Here is a 16,335-nt window from a genome sequence, read left to right as displayed (position 1 = left end):
ACTTAAAACAGCACACACTGATCACTTAAAACAGCACACACTAATCACTTTAAACACCACACACACACACACACACACACACACACACACACACACACACACACTGATCACTTTAAACACCACACACTGATCACTCTAAACACCACACACCGATCACTTTAAACACCACACACTGATCACTTTAAACACCACACACACACACACACTGATCACTTGAAACACCACACACACACACTGATCACTTTAAACACCACACACACACACACACACACACACACTGATCACTATAAACAGCACACACTGATCACTTTAAACACCACACACTGATCACTTTAAACACCACACACTGATCACTTAAAACAGCACACACTGATCACTTTAAACACCACACACTAATCACTTTAAACACCACACACACACACACACACACACACACAGACATGCTCTCTCTCTCTCTCTCTCTCTCACACTCACACAGCTGTGGTTATAAATGTGTGTGTTCTTGTGTTCAGATGTCTGTTTCCTCACTCTGGATCCAAACACAGCAAACACTCAACTCATTCTGTCTGAGGAGAACAGAGAGGTGAAGAGTGTGAGAGAGAATCAGCCGTATCCTGATCATCCAGACAGATTTGATTGTTATCGTCAGGTGTTGTGCAGAGAGAGTGTGTGTGGACGCTGTTACTGGGAGATTGACTGGAGTGGAGAATATGATGGTGTGTTTATATCAGTGTCATATAAGAGCATCAGGAGGAAGGGGGGAGGTGTTGAGTGTTTGTTTGGATTTAATGCTCAGTCCTGGAGTTTGTTCTGCACTTCCTCCAGTTTCTCATTCAGACACAATAACACACGCACTGATCTCCCAGTGAAGCCGCTCAGCAGGAGAATAGGAGTGTTTGTGGATCACAGTGCAGGAACTCTGATCTTCTACAACATCTATAGAGACACAATGAGCCTCATCCACTCAGTCCAGACCACATTCACTGAGCCGCTCTGTGCTGGGTTTAGGCTTGTTTATCCTGGATCATCAGTGAAACTGAGCTGAAGACTGACGAGAAATTTACCCAGAATCCTCTGCAGGAGCAGACAGCAGCAGTGTGTGTTTGTGTGTGAGTGTGTGTGTGTCTGTGTGTGAGTAAAAAAGATATCTGTGTGTGCGCGTGTATGTGTTCACTGCTCTGTGTGTCTCTATATTACACGTGTGTGTGTGTGTGTGTGTGTATGTGTGTAAGAGTTTGTATTAGTGTGAGAGTCTGTGTGTGTGAGAGAAAAAGTGTGTGTGAGAGAGAGAAAGAAAGAGAGTGTGTGTTTGTGTGTATGAGAGAGAGAGTGTGTGTGTGAGAGAGAGAGAGAGAGTGTGTTTGTGTCTGTCTATGTGTCTGTGTGTGTGATAGTGTGTGTGTGTGGTGTGTGGGAGAGAGTGTGTGTTTGTGTGTGTGTGTGTGTGTGTGTGTGTGTATGAGAGAGAGAGAGAGTGTGTGCGTGCGTGTGTCTGTGTGATAGAGTCTATGTTTGTGTGTGTGTGTGTGTATAAGAGAGAGAGAGTGTGTGTGTAAGTGTGAGAGAGGTTCAAATCACTTTTCCCAGCAAACATTTGGACGTCCGATTACCGTTGAAAAGACGTCGCTCCGTCACGTTGCGTCCTGGTTGAAAAGTAGTGCCAAAATGAAAATCCAACCGACGTCTTTTACGTCTTCTGGCCGTGAATCGCACGTCTTTTCTACACGGTCCCTGCACGTCGAAATATGTCATGTTCAGGACGTTTTCTGGTTGTTTTTAAAACGTGTTATTTCTTTATAATAAATGTTTTAATAGCCTAATTATGCATATAAAATAATCAAACTTATTATTTAAAGCTGTGAAATGCAATCAGGTCCAATTTCAGTCCAGTTATACCTGAACGTCTTTATAGCATTGTAATCACTTGTAAACCATAATTAATACATTATTTAAGGATGCAATATTGTTACAATTAAGCAAATTATTTATTGTGCATATAGTAACATAGAAATAGATGTACATCACTGTTAAACAGACACATCTAATAAGAATAAATAAAATAACACCACAGAAACATGTACAACACAAGTGAAATGTTATTTTAGAGTCTTTATTTCTAATATTCTTCAGCTCTTCCTGGAAGGTGCTTGCTGTGTTCCTCCATTGCTGCATCTTTTTCTGTGTCTGTAGCATCTGGACTCACTTTACGGCATCTGGACAAATTCAAAGTAGTAAAAGTGTATTTTCTTTGCAGTGTGATTATAAAATGTGTCTTTTCAGAAAGGTCATGTGTCCCTTTACCAACCCAATTATAGATTCTAGAAAAAAAGTATTTTCATAATAATGAAATAATGGGCAAAATATTGATTTCCAAATAAAATATGTAATCATTCTTTTTAAAATAAAACCCAAGATCTAAAATATTTTGTTAAACTTTCCAACAATATAAACTTTTTGGTTTATTAAGAAATCACACAAGATATTTTGCTAAGGTTATAAATAATTATTTTTTTTAACATGACTGGAAAACAAGATGACAGGGTGGACATTGGCATGACGGTGGACAAAGGCTTTATTTAGTGAACTAAATATGGAGGAACATTTGAAAAACAACAGGTACAACAATAAATATTAAAGGGTTCATATAAAAGGATTGTAAATGTTTTCAAGAATTCAACTGTTTTCAGTAATACTGCAAACCACTGAGCCACCATGAGTCACCACTGAGCTCTTCTGTTATCGATTAGGTTTTAGCAGTATACAGAAAAATGGGGAAAAAAACAATTTTCGTCCTTCAAATTAAACTAAATTAGCTAACGAATGTAAATCTTTACATTGTTCATTGTACTGGTGGAGTAAAGGGAATGTTGGAAGCACCTCAAGTTAAACACCTTAATAATCCTGTTTTATTTTTCAGAATAAGGTATATAATTAGATTACAGATCTTCACATAAATGTACAAATACTCAAGGATGTAGTTTTATTTCAATCAGTCAATGAGCTTTATTATTTGGACTTTAAAAGGATATCCTTTGTAAATACTGAGACAGATATTGCCAAAAGGTTTGTATTGTCCATTTATGCATCTACTGGTGTAGTGTGTGTGTGTATTTGTTGTAACATAAAAACATCTCAATAATTAACAATAAAATAGTAAATAAATATAGTGTCAATAAGAATACATGTGTCCGCCCTGTCAAGGAAGGATTTGTGACAATGACAGAGAGGACATTTTTGGTTAAAGATATCATTTATTGAACACATGCTGTACCTGCAGCTGGTAAAGTGTTTCCCTATTTAAGCTCTTTGTACATAGTTTAAAAGCTATATTTTAATCTCTGAATTTAAAAAAAAAAGAAGAAATGTAATGAATATTTCACTCTGACATGGTGGACATGTTAAGCTTATCAACATTAATTTTCAAACACAATATGAGGAAAAATAGCAAACATAAGTGTAGATATTTACTGTGTGTACATCAGATGTTTAAACCTCCTCTGAAGAAAAGCAAAATGGGCACAGGGATGCCTATGAGTATGTAACAAAGGGACTGACACAGAGGGATCCATTTGCAGTATACTTATTAAATAGAGTTTAATAACAAATAGCACACCGATGTTATGCTTGTGCGAACTCACATCAAACACAGTAGTATCAAGTTGAAGGGTTGGCGGCAGGCAAACACAAGGTGAGGGCATGGGTCAGAGGCAGGCGGCGAGGATCATAGTCGGTAATCAGGCTAGGGTTCAGGGCAGGCAGCAGGCAAAACAAGGTCGAGATACAGTCCAAGGTAATCAACGGGAAAGCAGGCAAGGAAGAGAAACGCTCAGTAGTGTTAGCAGGGGCAGAACAAGACTTCGCGCTGAAGGTGTGTGGGGGGGTGAGTGCGTGCGTGTGCGTGTGTGTGTGTGTGTGTGTGTGTGTGTGTGTGTGTGCTGCTTATGTGCGAGCCAGGTGATTAGGAGATGTGCTGCAGGTGTGTGTGACAATCAGTCAGTGGGGATGACGTAATGTCAATAGTCTGGTCATGATGACCTCTGCTGGCCAGCGAGGGGAATGACTGGGACCGAGTAGGTGAGAGTACATCAGAGGGGTCTTAAAGGGGCATTTACCACATCATGACAAGGTGGACAGCAAACTCAAGGACACATGCAAAACGATTAATAATATTATGAAAGGTAAATAAAAGTGATTAAAATGACTTTTTTTGTTAAATAACTTGTTAAAGACAATAAGAATATTTATAAATCTTTTTAATTTGATCTAATTTATCTACTTTGTAGACTCACTGAATTTGGCTGAGCGGTGTGTGGGACATGGCAAAACCACATCCATTCAATGACAGAATATGGCAAAAATTGACAAAAACGTTTTAAAACACTCATAATTCTACCTGCATGTGTGTAAAAGTTTAACAATTATATCAAAACATCAGAGTTTCATTATTGTGCATTATGCCCATAAAAACCTTACTATTTTGATAAATGTGGTTTAATGAAGTGTAAAATGATAGTATAAAATTATTTTCTTCAATAAATACATTTAAAAAAAATGTGTATGTATGGCCCCTGACTTTATTCACAACACTCAGTGCAGCCCTTACTAAGTTTGGATTTGACACCCCTGGTTTAGTGGGTTTATTCAGAACTGAGTTGTGGGCAGCTCATATGCAAGCTATTGTTTTCAGTCATTCTTCTTACACTTCATACAGTTAACTCACTCTGTATACAGAAAGTACATTCCCTTTAATTTTGCACTTAAATATTGCTGGTTATTTTTGATGATTGAGTTTTTTTGAAGATTAAGATTTGATACTTTTTTTGGTGCAACCAAATGTTTGCAGCGGTTTCAACTGTCAAATAGGCTTAGAACTGTTCAAATGTTTTAATGGTTAATTTTTCAATCATGTACACGCAGTACAATTATTTGACAAGTACATAAAGTAAAACAATCACTTTAATTGTTCACTGAATGTTACCCTTAAATAGTGAAAGTTTTCTTGATTTTTACCAACAACTGTTTACATTTAATTGTACAAGTTGCATCTACCCTGAAATAAACGTCTGAATGATTAAAATGTGTTCCTAGAGAGATAGTTCACTAAAAAAAGAAAATTTACTCGCTATTTACTCACTCCTCAAGTGTTTACAAGCCTCTGTGGATTTATTTCTTCTGTTGAACACGAAAGAAGATAGTTTGAAGAAAGCTGGAAACCTGTAACCATTGACTTCCATAAAAGAAAAAAACAAATACTATGAAAGTCAGTGGTTACAGGTTTTCAGCTTTCTTCAAACAATCTTCTTTTGTTTTCAACAGAAGAAATAAACAAGTTAAGAGTGAGGAAATTGACAATTTTCATTTTTTCGGTGAATTGTCCTTTTGAGTTTGTGTTTCTATACAGTTGGGTGTTGCATAATGTCAACCTTTCACACAGGCCATAAGTGAAACATTTGAACAATTTTGCAACATTGTTTTATTGAAATGGTTTTAATGTGTTTGTTGCACCACATTGTAATGTTTAGTTAAGTACTCATGCATTAAACAACACAACCTCCATATATTGTGTCAAATGTTTTTTGTGGAGAATTCAAGATGGAGTGAGTAGGCTACTACACTGAAAAAAAAAATATTTATTGGATTTACAAAAAGTGGTTGCAAACAAATAGTTTGGGCTGAATTTAAACAAACAAATCAAGTTAAACGTGACTAAATTTAATGAGTTTGTTTATATTCAGCCCGTATAAATTGTTTGCATTTTTGCTTTGCAATTCTTTATGGGCCAATAAATAATTTGCACATAAAAGTCTGCTTTATTTTAAAAGAAAATTCAGAACTTTTAAAATCAATTTCACTTAAAGCTCTGTAGTGGTGCAAAAAGCCTGACAGCCAGTGTACCATGTTAAAATGATTAAAGGTTCATTTAGCATGTATAGAAAAAACATGAGGAATACTGTTCTAGCATTTGTTTGAAGCAAAAACGTACTACTTAAGTTGAATATTTAATAAAGAAAATACCATAAAGAATTAAGTTTTAATACAAAAAATTTATTTCAGGTATAACCAACACAATCTCACAGCAATTCGTAACTTTTTGATTTAGTGGCTAATTTGTATGAATTTGTACGATCTAATTCGTACAATTTAGTACGATTTGCTCATTGCTCAGTTCGTATGAATTAGCCACTTAACTGGCAAAATGTAAAATACTTACGTTTTCTCGTGAGATCAGGCTGGGCAGGGCCGGCCCGTGGCATAGGAAGTATAGAGCTGCGTCCCAAATCGCATACTTATGCACTATTCTACGCCATTTTGTAGTATAAATAGGGTAAGTAGTGCGTTCAGACTGAAAACTCTAAAAATAATAAGTGTACTTTAATTACCCGGATGATGCACTCATTCAGTCGCTAAAACGAAGTGTGTAATGATGGACACTTCACGCACTCAACGACCGCAGGTTTGCTTACGTAGCGGAAGAGGCGGAGCTATCAGACGCACATGTTGAATAACTATTTATTTTAGATATTCGGCGCACTGGCGCAGTTGTCCTGTGGCTGCCGTCACATCATCCAAGTGGATGCTGCACACTGGTGGTGGTGTGGAGAGACCCACCTCTCATGATTGTGAAGCGCTTTGGGTGTATGGCCATACACAATAAATGCGCTATATACAATAAATACACATTACATTACATTACAATCTAGAAGGAGGGGGAGTAGGGGTGGGAGGGGAATTTCTCAAGACAAAGATAACCGAGGTAAGAAACTCTGGTTATTTATAGTGAGTTAGGAATCATCTGATTGGTGAATCATGTTAGTTAATGCAGGACCAGTTGTGGACAATCATAAACATGTGATCCTTTTGAAAGTAATTTATAAATAAACTTGTTACGAATTAAATTAAAAATCCTTAATCAAAAAGAGATGTAACCAAAAATGTAACAAAATAACAGGGATTAAAAATATAATCCCTGGTGCCCCCGCACTCTCTCTCTCCCCAAAATATACCAAAAACACAACCACTAAGAATTAACAAGAAAATATGATTTATTTACAGAAATAAGGAGCAAAAATAACATCAGGAGGGGTTCAGCCAAAATAAATGACAATAAACCAAGCTAACTAAATTAGACTAAACTTCCCTAGAAAACAAATAAAATAAAATACAGAAAACTTACATCCCTACTAACAAACACAGGAGAAAACGGAAATAACAAATAAGGCACCAAACCTCCCTACATGCTCCAAGCCCGACAGGGAGACAGTAAACCGGGTTTCAATCGCCGGTAAAAAATTAACACAACGGCATCTCAATATACAAGCAAATACTCATGGGATCACGTTCTCCAAGGAGTACGAGCGGGGAAAATCGAGAGAGAGCGGGGAGCCATCGAACCCATGTTCTCTTCAGGTTTTTATAGCCGCCGCCAATCATTGTCCGTCCCAACGTAATCCGCTGCACCTGCGAATACTTAGAGTGAGAAAGAAAGAGAGAGCGAGAAAAAGAGAAAGAAAGAGCGCGAGAGCGCAAGAGAGAAACCACACACAAGCCTACACTACACTACTCGTAACAAAACTTCACATCAACGAACAGCCAAACTACATGAAAAAGCTGCCGTTTTGAATATACCAGTGTTTGTGTGGACAAGGCCTCAATTTTGAGGACTCTGCTCTCCATTGTGAAGCTTCATGTGAGTGTTGAGGCTTCTTTTATGTTTAAAGTCTTTTCCACACTCATTGCATCTAAGACGATCCTCTCTTGAGTGAGTCTTCATGTGTTGCTTAATGGAGTCTTTGCGTGTGAGACTCTTTCCACACTGATCACATGTGAACACTATGGTTCCAGTGTGACCATTCATGTGATTCTTGAGGCTAGCTTTGGTTGTGAAGCTCTTTCCACACTGAGCACATGCAAACGGCTTCTCTCCGGTGTGAGTTGTCATGTGGTGATTGAGTGTGTTTTTATGTGGGAAACTTTTACCACACTCTGTGCATGTGTAAGGTTTCTCTCCAGTATGAATCCTCATGTGGATGTGAAGGCTTTGTTTTCGAGTGAAACTTTTCCCACACTGTGTGCAAGTAAAAATTCTCTCTCCAGTGTGTGTTCTCATGTGGACTTCAAGGTTGCCATTTCGCTTAAAACTCTTTCCACACTGAGGGCAAGAGTAAGGCTTTTCCCCAGTGTGAATTCTCATGTGTGCTGCAAAGTTTCCTCCATGATGGAAGGTTTGTCCACACTGTTGGCATGTGTATGGCCTCTCTCCAGTATGAATTCTCCTGTGCACTGCAAAGTTTCCTGCATGATAGAAGGTTTGTCCACACTGTTGGCATGTGTACGGCCTCTCTCCAGTGTGAACTCTCATGTGGGTTTTAAAGCCTTGTACATAACCAAAACTTTTTCCACACTGTTCGCAGGTGTAAAGTTTCTCCATAGTGTGAACCTTCATGTGAATGTCAAGGTTCTGCTTTTGGCTGAAACTTTTTCTACACTGTGCACAGCTGAAAGGCTTCTCCCCAGTGTGAATTCTCATGTGCACCGTAAGGCTTCCTGCATAGTAGAAGCTTTTTCCACACTGTTGGCATGTGTACGGCCTCTCTCCAGTGTGAACTCTCATGTGGGTTCTAAAGCCTTGCATATAACCAAAACTCTTTCCACACTGTTCGCAGGTGTAAGGTTTCTCTTTAGTGTGAACTCTCATGTGAATATCAAGGTGTGACTTTTGACTGTATCTCTTTCCACACTGTTTACAGCTTAAAAGACATCCAGATTTGGGTTTCCGAGGTCTTCCACGTGAAGTCTTTTTAGTCAGTGTGGGTTTTTCATTAGTCATTATCTCTTGGGGTTTCTTTAACTGCTGTTTCTCCTCCATTTGATCAGTCTCTTCTTTCAGCAACACCAGGTCTAAAAAAAAAGTGAACTTTTAGTATGAAGGCCCAAAGGAACGAGCATGAAATGGATGTTTCACCCACAAATGAAAATGACCTTACCATTTACTCTGTGTTATGCAGTTTTGAACTTTTCCTTTTTTTCTGGAACACAAAGTAAGCCAATCTCTCTGCGTTTTCATCTTCTTTTGAGTTCAACAGGATCAAGAAACTCATAAAGGTTTAAAACCCACACGAGGGAGAGTAAATGGTGAGGCTATTTTCATTCCTGCATCAACAATCCTGTTTAAAGGGTTCTTATTATGAACCTTTTTACAATATGTTAAAGGTTTTGGCTCAAAATCTGACCATATACCTTGCAGAATATTTCATTTTGGGGGTCAGAAGAAAACCAAGCTCTTTTTGTGCCTGTGGCTTTAAATGCAAACAATCAAATGAACTCGCTCTAAATTAACCGTGTTCATTCAACTTTTACTCCATTTAAACATTTTTAACTTGCTTGGAAGACACGATTGAGAAAAATCCTGCATGTTCATAGCAAGTGCGCATAATTGACGCTAATATTTTTGAGTTTGCATTATTGTACATAACTTACGCAAATGTTCTAAGTACTGGGTTGCAGCTGGAAGGGCATGCGCTGTTTAAAGCATATGCTGGATAAGTTGGTGGTTTATTCCACTGTGGCGACCCCTGATAAATAAAGGGACTGAGCCGAAAGAAAATCAACAAATGAACTTACGCAAATGCTTAATGCAACGTTTGCTTTAACTGGAGTGATGAGATGGCGAGATGACATACTTTGTTACTTGTTTTCATTCATTTGTATTTTTGTCTTTGTTTTATTGCCATTGTGCATGTCCTGAGGCTTAGCTGAAGACCTACATGATGACATTTTATATACCTGACAAAATGTAGAAATGCTATCTAAAAAGTTTTCCTGCTGTTTGTCCAATCAGGGACAGTGGCAACGTAAATATACAAATAATAATGGTAACTCGGGGTTCGCAAATGTGAAACGTCTGTTAATGAACACCCCGATTTATATTTTAACCCCAGATAAAGCATGAGCAGTATGGAACATGTTACATGCCAGCACTTATTTGATTATTTTGTTTATTTTTTTGTGTCTCATCATGTGTTTCTGTTTGTCACCCAGTCCACTTCTGTGCTTGCTCCGCCTACACTCATCTCTGATTGGCTGTTTCACTTGTTCTTGCTGCAACCAATCCCATCTCTCCTGCTACCTGATTGGTCACCACTCTGCCCAAGCTCCAGCCAATCCCTGCATGCTACCTGGCCTTTAAAAGGCCTTCAGTTTGTTTGTTCTAGAGCAGACTCTCTGACTCTATGTTAGACACTTTGCTCATCTGCTTGATTGTTGTATTTTGGCTTGTTGGTTTGATTTGTTAGTGTTTGATAGTTTGTTATCCATATTTTTAGTATTGCTCGTCTTTATGTGATTTACACTTTGTTGAAGTTTGTTACTGTCTGTTCTTACCTTTGTTTAGCCATATCTCCCCTAACCTCATGTTTCCCTGTGAGTTTAGAAAGACTGGAAGGTAAGTACGTCACGTGACATGCATATCAGCGTGTAGATTAACATTTGTCTAGATAAACCAGGTAAGAGGGTGTGTGCGCCAACCTGTGTGTTTTTGGTTTAATTGTTAGTCCGTGTAGATTAGATAGGACATCATTGACGTTGAAGATTTTTTTCATATCTTTTGTTTATTAGAATAGATTAGAGGGGATTTGTTGTGAATATTAGTAAGACTGTTTGGTTCTTTTATTTAGCGCCACCCATAGCCAGTCTTTCGAACATTTGTTTATTGTCTTTAACCTTGTATATATTGTAAATACCTCACTCGCTGATTCAACCTCACCTTGTTGTAAATACATCACTTATTTTTCAACGTATTCTTGCTGTTCATCATTACTTTGTCACAATTTGTTTTTGAGTTTTTCGCAATTACCAATTACTCTGTTAAATGTGCAACCCCACTCCCCTAGACAAAAAGGGGTTTTAACAAACATGATTACAGATAACCCAGGATTCTGTTTATCCATTGTTAGAATGACCCAGGGTTAACAATTTGAAGTGTGAAAAGCCCTAAGAATACTCAGCATCAGCTCTCTGGATAACCAGAGTACAATGACAAACAGCGACCACTATCAATCATGTCATAGCAGTGACCAGGGCCCCATTTCAGAAAGGAGGTTAATTGAAAACTCAGAGTAGTTTAACCCTGAAATGAGAGAAACTCTGGGTTTTCCGTTTCAAAATGGCAGGTTTGTCAAACTGGAGAAATCAAGGTAAGTCAAGCCTGTTTCTGAAAGAGAGGTAACTTTAACTCCGAGTCAGTTACTGTGGTCACTTACTCTGTGAATCTAACCCAGTCAGGAGCAGGTTTTATTCTCTAAACTCTGAGTTTCTGTTGGTCTCCTCTTTTTTTTTTTTTAAAGATGAAGCGGTATTCCTTGCCTTAGCCTTACCTTTCCACCCATCTATTTTAATGCTCTTTAAAAAATGTGCATAACTGAGCAGGCTAAACTTTTATTTGATAGAATGTATGCGCCTAAACTACAATGAAAACACTTTTACTGAACAAATTACAGTATTTGCATCAAAAAAGGTCTGTTATAAAAGATGATTATGAAATTGTGTAAATGGACAATCCAGCAAGCTGAGCACACTGCAGAATATCGGAAATGTTGTTTTGGTCATTCTAAAACACCTTAACCTTTTCAGTATTAATGTATATTATTAATGACCTCCAGAGTGTCAAGAGCGTCTGTTCTCCGCGTCTCATGGCTTCAAACACCCCCACGTGTTCACTAGCCGCGTTTCCACTATCACGCCTAAAGCGAGCGAGCCAAGGCCAGTGGTGTTTCCACTGTCACTTCTGGGGCCTAATTGGGCCAAAGCGAGGCTTTCTTGGGGCCAGCAGCTGGCCTTCTTCGGCCCGCCGAAACAAAAATAAAACATCTAGCCTTATAGTCTGGGGTCTTATTGCGTATGATCACCCTTATGTTTCCCTTTTAAATGTGAGACTGCTGCATAAAATAATAAAGTAGTTTTAATTTATAGTGATGTTCTTTGCTGCGTCCTCCTTTATGTTTCAATAACGCATAATAATCATTACACCATATTAAAGACACAGCAGACAGTAAAGGTTTCGAGAGTTTTTGTCAAGTTTAAAATGTTTGTTTGAGCACGTTTAGATGCCTGTATGTGTGTGTGACGCCTGTTTCACACCGCAAGCGTCAGCAGTGCGTGAGCAGAGCGTGAGCAGCACGTATGTCGAGCAGAAGCAGCACGCAGGCGTTTGCCTTTCACACCAGCTGTGTCTGCAGCGCGCAACCTATCTCTGTCTATTCTATCTAGTTACCCATGTCGCCCTATATACAAATACACTCTTTAAACTTTTCATCTGCACCAAGGCCCCTCCTATGCTGTTTCTTTAACCTGCAAATGTTTATTTTACAAATTTTATAGATCAAATAGTACTGTATGCTTCTCAAGCTATATGAGAAATTCAACAGTCAGAAGACAAGCGCCTGTGATATCATGTCATTTGTTTTTTGATTGTCAGGTTGTTGTAAGCCTATATATAATAATATTTATACAATATAGTTCTAATGATATTTATACATGATCTAACTAGTGTTACTTTCTGCGCTTCAGTAATGCGGAGAATGCTTTGACAGCACTGGCAATGTTTCTGCCGTTGTCTGTTGTCAAGCGGGGTTAAGTTGGTTTTGTTTTTGATATTCCTGACACATTCAGACGGTCCCTTACTAAGAGCTCCGTGAGAGCTCTTCCGGCTAAAGGCTTATTGTGAGGGCTTAAACCGAGCAGTGCTTGTAATGTCGAGCGGGAAAAAAAGTGTTTCCTCACGTTCTTCTTCAACTAGCTCAACTTTTGCAGGCCCGCGTGACTTTATTGGAAAGGCAGTCACGGGGTGTGTCACGATTCTCCCTTATTACACCGCGACACAGGATCGTTGATCTGATTTCGATTTCATATCGTGTATTGTTACAGCCCTAATATTTGTTCTCTTTGATCTTTGCATATTTACAAAAATAGGAAACGTAAAATAAGTGTGTGGTCTCGAGGACTGCTTTGCTTTGCTTCAATTGCTGCATTTGTGGTGCTTAGTCCTGTTCTAACATTGCAACCTTTTGCTTTACACTGTGTGATTAGCTGGGGCCTGTCACCTCCGTGCCCCCCTGAGTGGCTGGTAGCATCTTATTTTGATGCTTCTGTGAGCCTATTTAATATATTTGCTTGTTGTATTTTATTTTTTTCTATTTTTTCTAATTGTGGTTTTTCTTCTTTCCCTAGGAGCTGGGGGTGTCTAGTACAGGCAGTCGGGCCGCTGTGTGGCGTGACTCTTTTTCTATTAATTAGTCTTTTGCCCACTTGTGTGCATTAAAGTTCACTGTGTGGTGTTTTAAATCAAAGTGTGCACGTGTGAATCTGTGGATCATTTTGGGCCCAGTACCTAGCCTGCCCGACTGTGGTAAGCCTCAGCTCCTCTGGTTGGATGAAGATTTATCTTTTTTTTTTTGTAATTGCCTCCACTAGTGCCTTTTTAAAAAGAGTGCATGTGCCTGTCTTTTAATATTTGTGGTCCAAAGATAATTGAATTGTAATAAAAGAACCCCTATTTTCTATATCCACGTCTCATTGTCTTTGCTAGAGGTATGAACCTGTATTTTATGTCCCAGCAAATGTACTGGGTGGCTTAGTAGCGCTCTAATTGCAATAGTTTGTGTTAATTTGGCTTTAGTGTGCCAGTTATTGTATTGGTCTTGCGACCAACAAAAAGCCTTATCCCCTCTGCGTGCCACATTTTTTAAATGTCTGGGAAAAAAAAACAAAAAAACAAAAAATTCCCTTTGAACTAAAAATTTTTATTTGAGAAACTTTTAAAGTATTTTGAAGCAGTAAACATGTCAGGCAAGATTATTCTGATTAATCATTGACTTCTGCTTTCTTCATAAGTTACAAAAGCACAGATTTCTTTACGATTTAAAACGGCATCTATGGATATATTTTCTGCTGGAGATACTGTTGTCCTGAAAAACTTAAACCTTACACTCAAATGTTTGCATATCATCAGCATGCTGTAATCCATTTCTAACAGCAAAAGTCATTTTTAGACTAGTTTGTTGGCCAGTTTTAGTCAGTGCAATGCTAAACGTTATTGTTCCACTATAATTTTTTTTTGTCTCACGTCGTCCCACAACAACATCATATAGTTTAGAATACTGTACAATGTTTTATAATGATTAATTATTTTAGTGTCCATTTCATTCAGCATATTTTAAATTAGGGGCAACGACATTTTCTGACATACTTTAAACCAGGGTTCCAACAGGTTTCACCAAGTTAAATTTAAGACTATTAAAGACATTTTTAAGACTATTATGAATAAAAATTTAAACTGATGAAGGGCTAAAGCAGTGGTCACAAAACTTGCTCCTGGAGGGCCGGTGTCCTGCAGATATACCTTCAACCCTAATCAAACACACCTGAACAAGCTAATCAAGCTCTTACTTGATATACTTAAAATATCCAGGCAGGTGTGTTGAGGCAAGTTAGAGCTAAACCCTGCAGGGACACCGGCCCTCCAGGACCAGGATTGGTGACCCCTGGGCTAAAGGCTAAGGAATTTTTTAAATGGCCAAGATGAAATTTTTTTTTATTTGTTCTATCAAAAAAATATGATATTTAATACATTTAATGATAAAATAATAAATGAATAATAAAAAAATTAAAATATTTTAGATATTTCTTAGCAAAAGATTTTAAATATTGTGTAAAAACAAGCAAGCTTTACTTGTATCCACACATTTTTTTTCCAGCATAAACTTTCGAAAAAATAATAAAAAAATATTTTCAACGTTTTAAAAACTATAATAAACTAAATTTATGCACAACAATCTGTCCAGGTCGATGTCCTCAGCAGTAAATACATGGAGCACGTTTAAACAAATGTTATTGTAAGGAAAATAATTACACCATTATGATAAATAGAGTTAAAATGACCTTTTTGAACAAAAGTTGAAAGTTATATTGAGATGAATTGTTGGTGATTGCATGGGTTTTGGCCAGATTACGAAGCAAAACATGAACAAAGGAAAATGAAGACTTGTTTAAAAAAGGATTCAAGACATACATACAACACAATATTTCAGTAAATTTAAGACTTTTTAAAGCCTGAAATTTTGATTTTGGAATTTACAAATTTTTTAACTCGCGGAAATCCTTGTTTATACACAATAACCCTGGTAATTAGTTATAATAATAATGATGTAATTCTAACTTGGATACTATCTGTGAGAACTAGTAACAATGGAAAGTACTAAGCCAACACTATGACTGTAATAGCAGATATCTTCTATGAGAATACTTTTTAATTTAATGTTTTTATATATTTTATATAGCGCCAGTGCTCAAGAACTCTTTACACACAGTGGGGGTACAAGAAAAGCAATAACTAACTAATTAAGAAGGTCTTTCAATGAGTGCTTATGTTAGGGGAACCAGGCAGCACACTCAGGGCTGCAAGATGGATTTAATTTAGTATTCTTATTATTAAAATATATCTGAATGAGGATCAGATGACTTTTGAAGATCAAATGTCTTTGAGAATAAAAACCAACCTGTTTGTTCCTGTGGATATTCCTGTTTGACTGTGAATGTTTCTTCAATCTTCACATCTTCACTCTCCTCTTTAATAAACGCCATCTTTATAACAGTGTGGAGATCAGTCGCTTCAGCAGGAGTTTTTCTCTGTGTTTGGACACTTTATCCTGTTTAAAATTAACAAAACAATAAAAATGTCCTGTTTAAAAAACAGAATAACTTCTCTTCAACACTTGCTTCAACAGTTTCTTTATATGAAAGTAATTAACAAAAATAAATCAGGTAAAAGGTTTCATTAATACTTATTACACACTTTTCTGTTAACCCACTTTATTCAAACAATAGCCTGTAAATACTGGGAATAAAATAGTACTGCGTTGTATAAAGGGTTAAAATAATATGTCCAACAGCAGGAACATAATTTAACATTGTATAAAAACTAAAACTTTAGAACTTTAATTTTAAATAGGCTTATATCTGTAAATGTTTTAAAACAAACCTTACTCCAGTTGAATCACAGCGCTGAAGCGGCGCCACCTGATGACGTCACTCGCCGCGTCAAAATAAAAGTATTTTTTGGTTAGCTTTTTTCCATTTGCTGTTGCAGTCATGACAAACCTTTAATGTAAATATTTTAAGACAAAGGTTTAATTTATTAAATAGGATAATGTCACTTCATTCTAAGTATGTATAAGAAATGGAGTACTAGTTTTAATCAGCTCATTTGTGGCTATTGTTTCTTTCTCTGACTTACCGGATTTATTTTTGTTAATTACTCTCATATAAAGAGAAGTTATTTTG

General features: G+C 37.4%; 2 protein-coding genes and 1 long non-coding RNA gene across 6 annotated transcripts; 2 read left to right on the top strand and 1 right to left on the bottom strand.

Annotated features, from left to right (window-relative positions):
- Positions 1-485: 485 nt before the first annotated feature.
- LOC148681884 (tripartite motif-containing protein 16-like) lies at positions 486-1,124 on the top strand. The gene has a single exon (XM_088650794.1). The coding sequence runs from the start codon at positions 491-493 to the stop codon at positions 1,043-1,045; it is 555 nt and encodes a 184-aa protein (XP_088506920.1). The 5' UTR covers positions 486-490; the 3' UTR covers positions 1,046-1,124.
- Positions 1,125-1,413: 289 nt separating this feature from the next.
- LOC148681883 (uncharacterized) lies at positions 1,414-5,558 on the top strand. The gene is made up of 2 exons (XR_015943023.1): positions 1,414-3,534; positions 4,080-5,558. It is a non-coding gene; the product is annotated as an uncharacterized LOC148681883 (long non-coding RNA).
- Positions 5,559-7,025: 1,467 nt separating this feature from the next.
- Positions 7,026-16,073, bottom strand: LOC147844996 (uncharacterized). 4 transcript variants are annotated; one of them, XM_088650416.1, is made up of 4 exons: positions 16,034-16,073; positions 15,552-15,701; positions 8,542-8,898; positions 7,026-8,373 (listed from the first exon to the last, which is right to left on the bottom strand). In XM_088650416.1, exons 2-4 carry the CDS (start codon positions 15,634-15,636, stop codon positions 7,649-7,651), a joined length of 1,167 nt encoding a protein of 388 aa, XP_088506542.1. In that variant the 5' UTR covers positions 15,637-15,701; positions 16,034-16,073; the 3' UTR covers positions 7,026-7,648. The 4 variants fall into 4 exon arrangements, with proteins under 4 accessions (XP_088506542.1, XP_088506539.1, XP_088506540.1 ...); XM_088650413.1 differs by having other exon boundaries at positions 7,026-8,898; XM_088650414.1 differs by lacking the exon at positions 16,034-16,073 and having other exon boundaries at positions 7,026-8,898; positions 15,552-15,703.
- Positions 16,074-16,335: the final 262 nt, after the last annotated feature.

The sequence above is a fragment of the Danio rerio genome, chromosome 4 (assembly GCF_052040795.2).
Source record: "Danio rerio strain M-AB ecotype USA chromosome 4, GRCz13ab, whole genome shotgun sequence".
Taxonomy (NCBI): Eukaryota; Metazoa; Chordata; class Actinopteri; order Cypriniformes; family Danionidae; genus Danio; species Danio rerio.
This window is presented reverse-complemented; position numbering and strand designations above follow the sequence as displayed.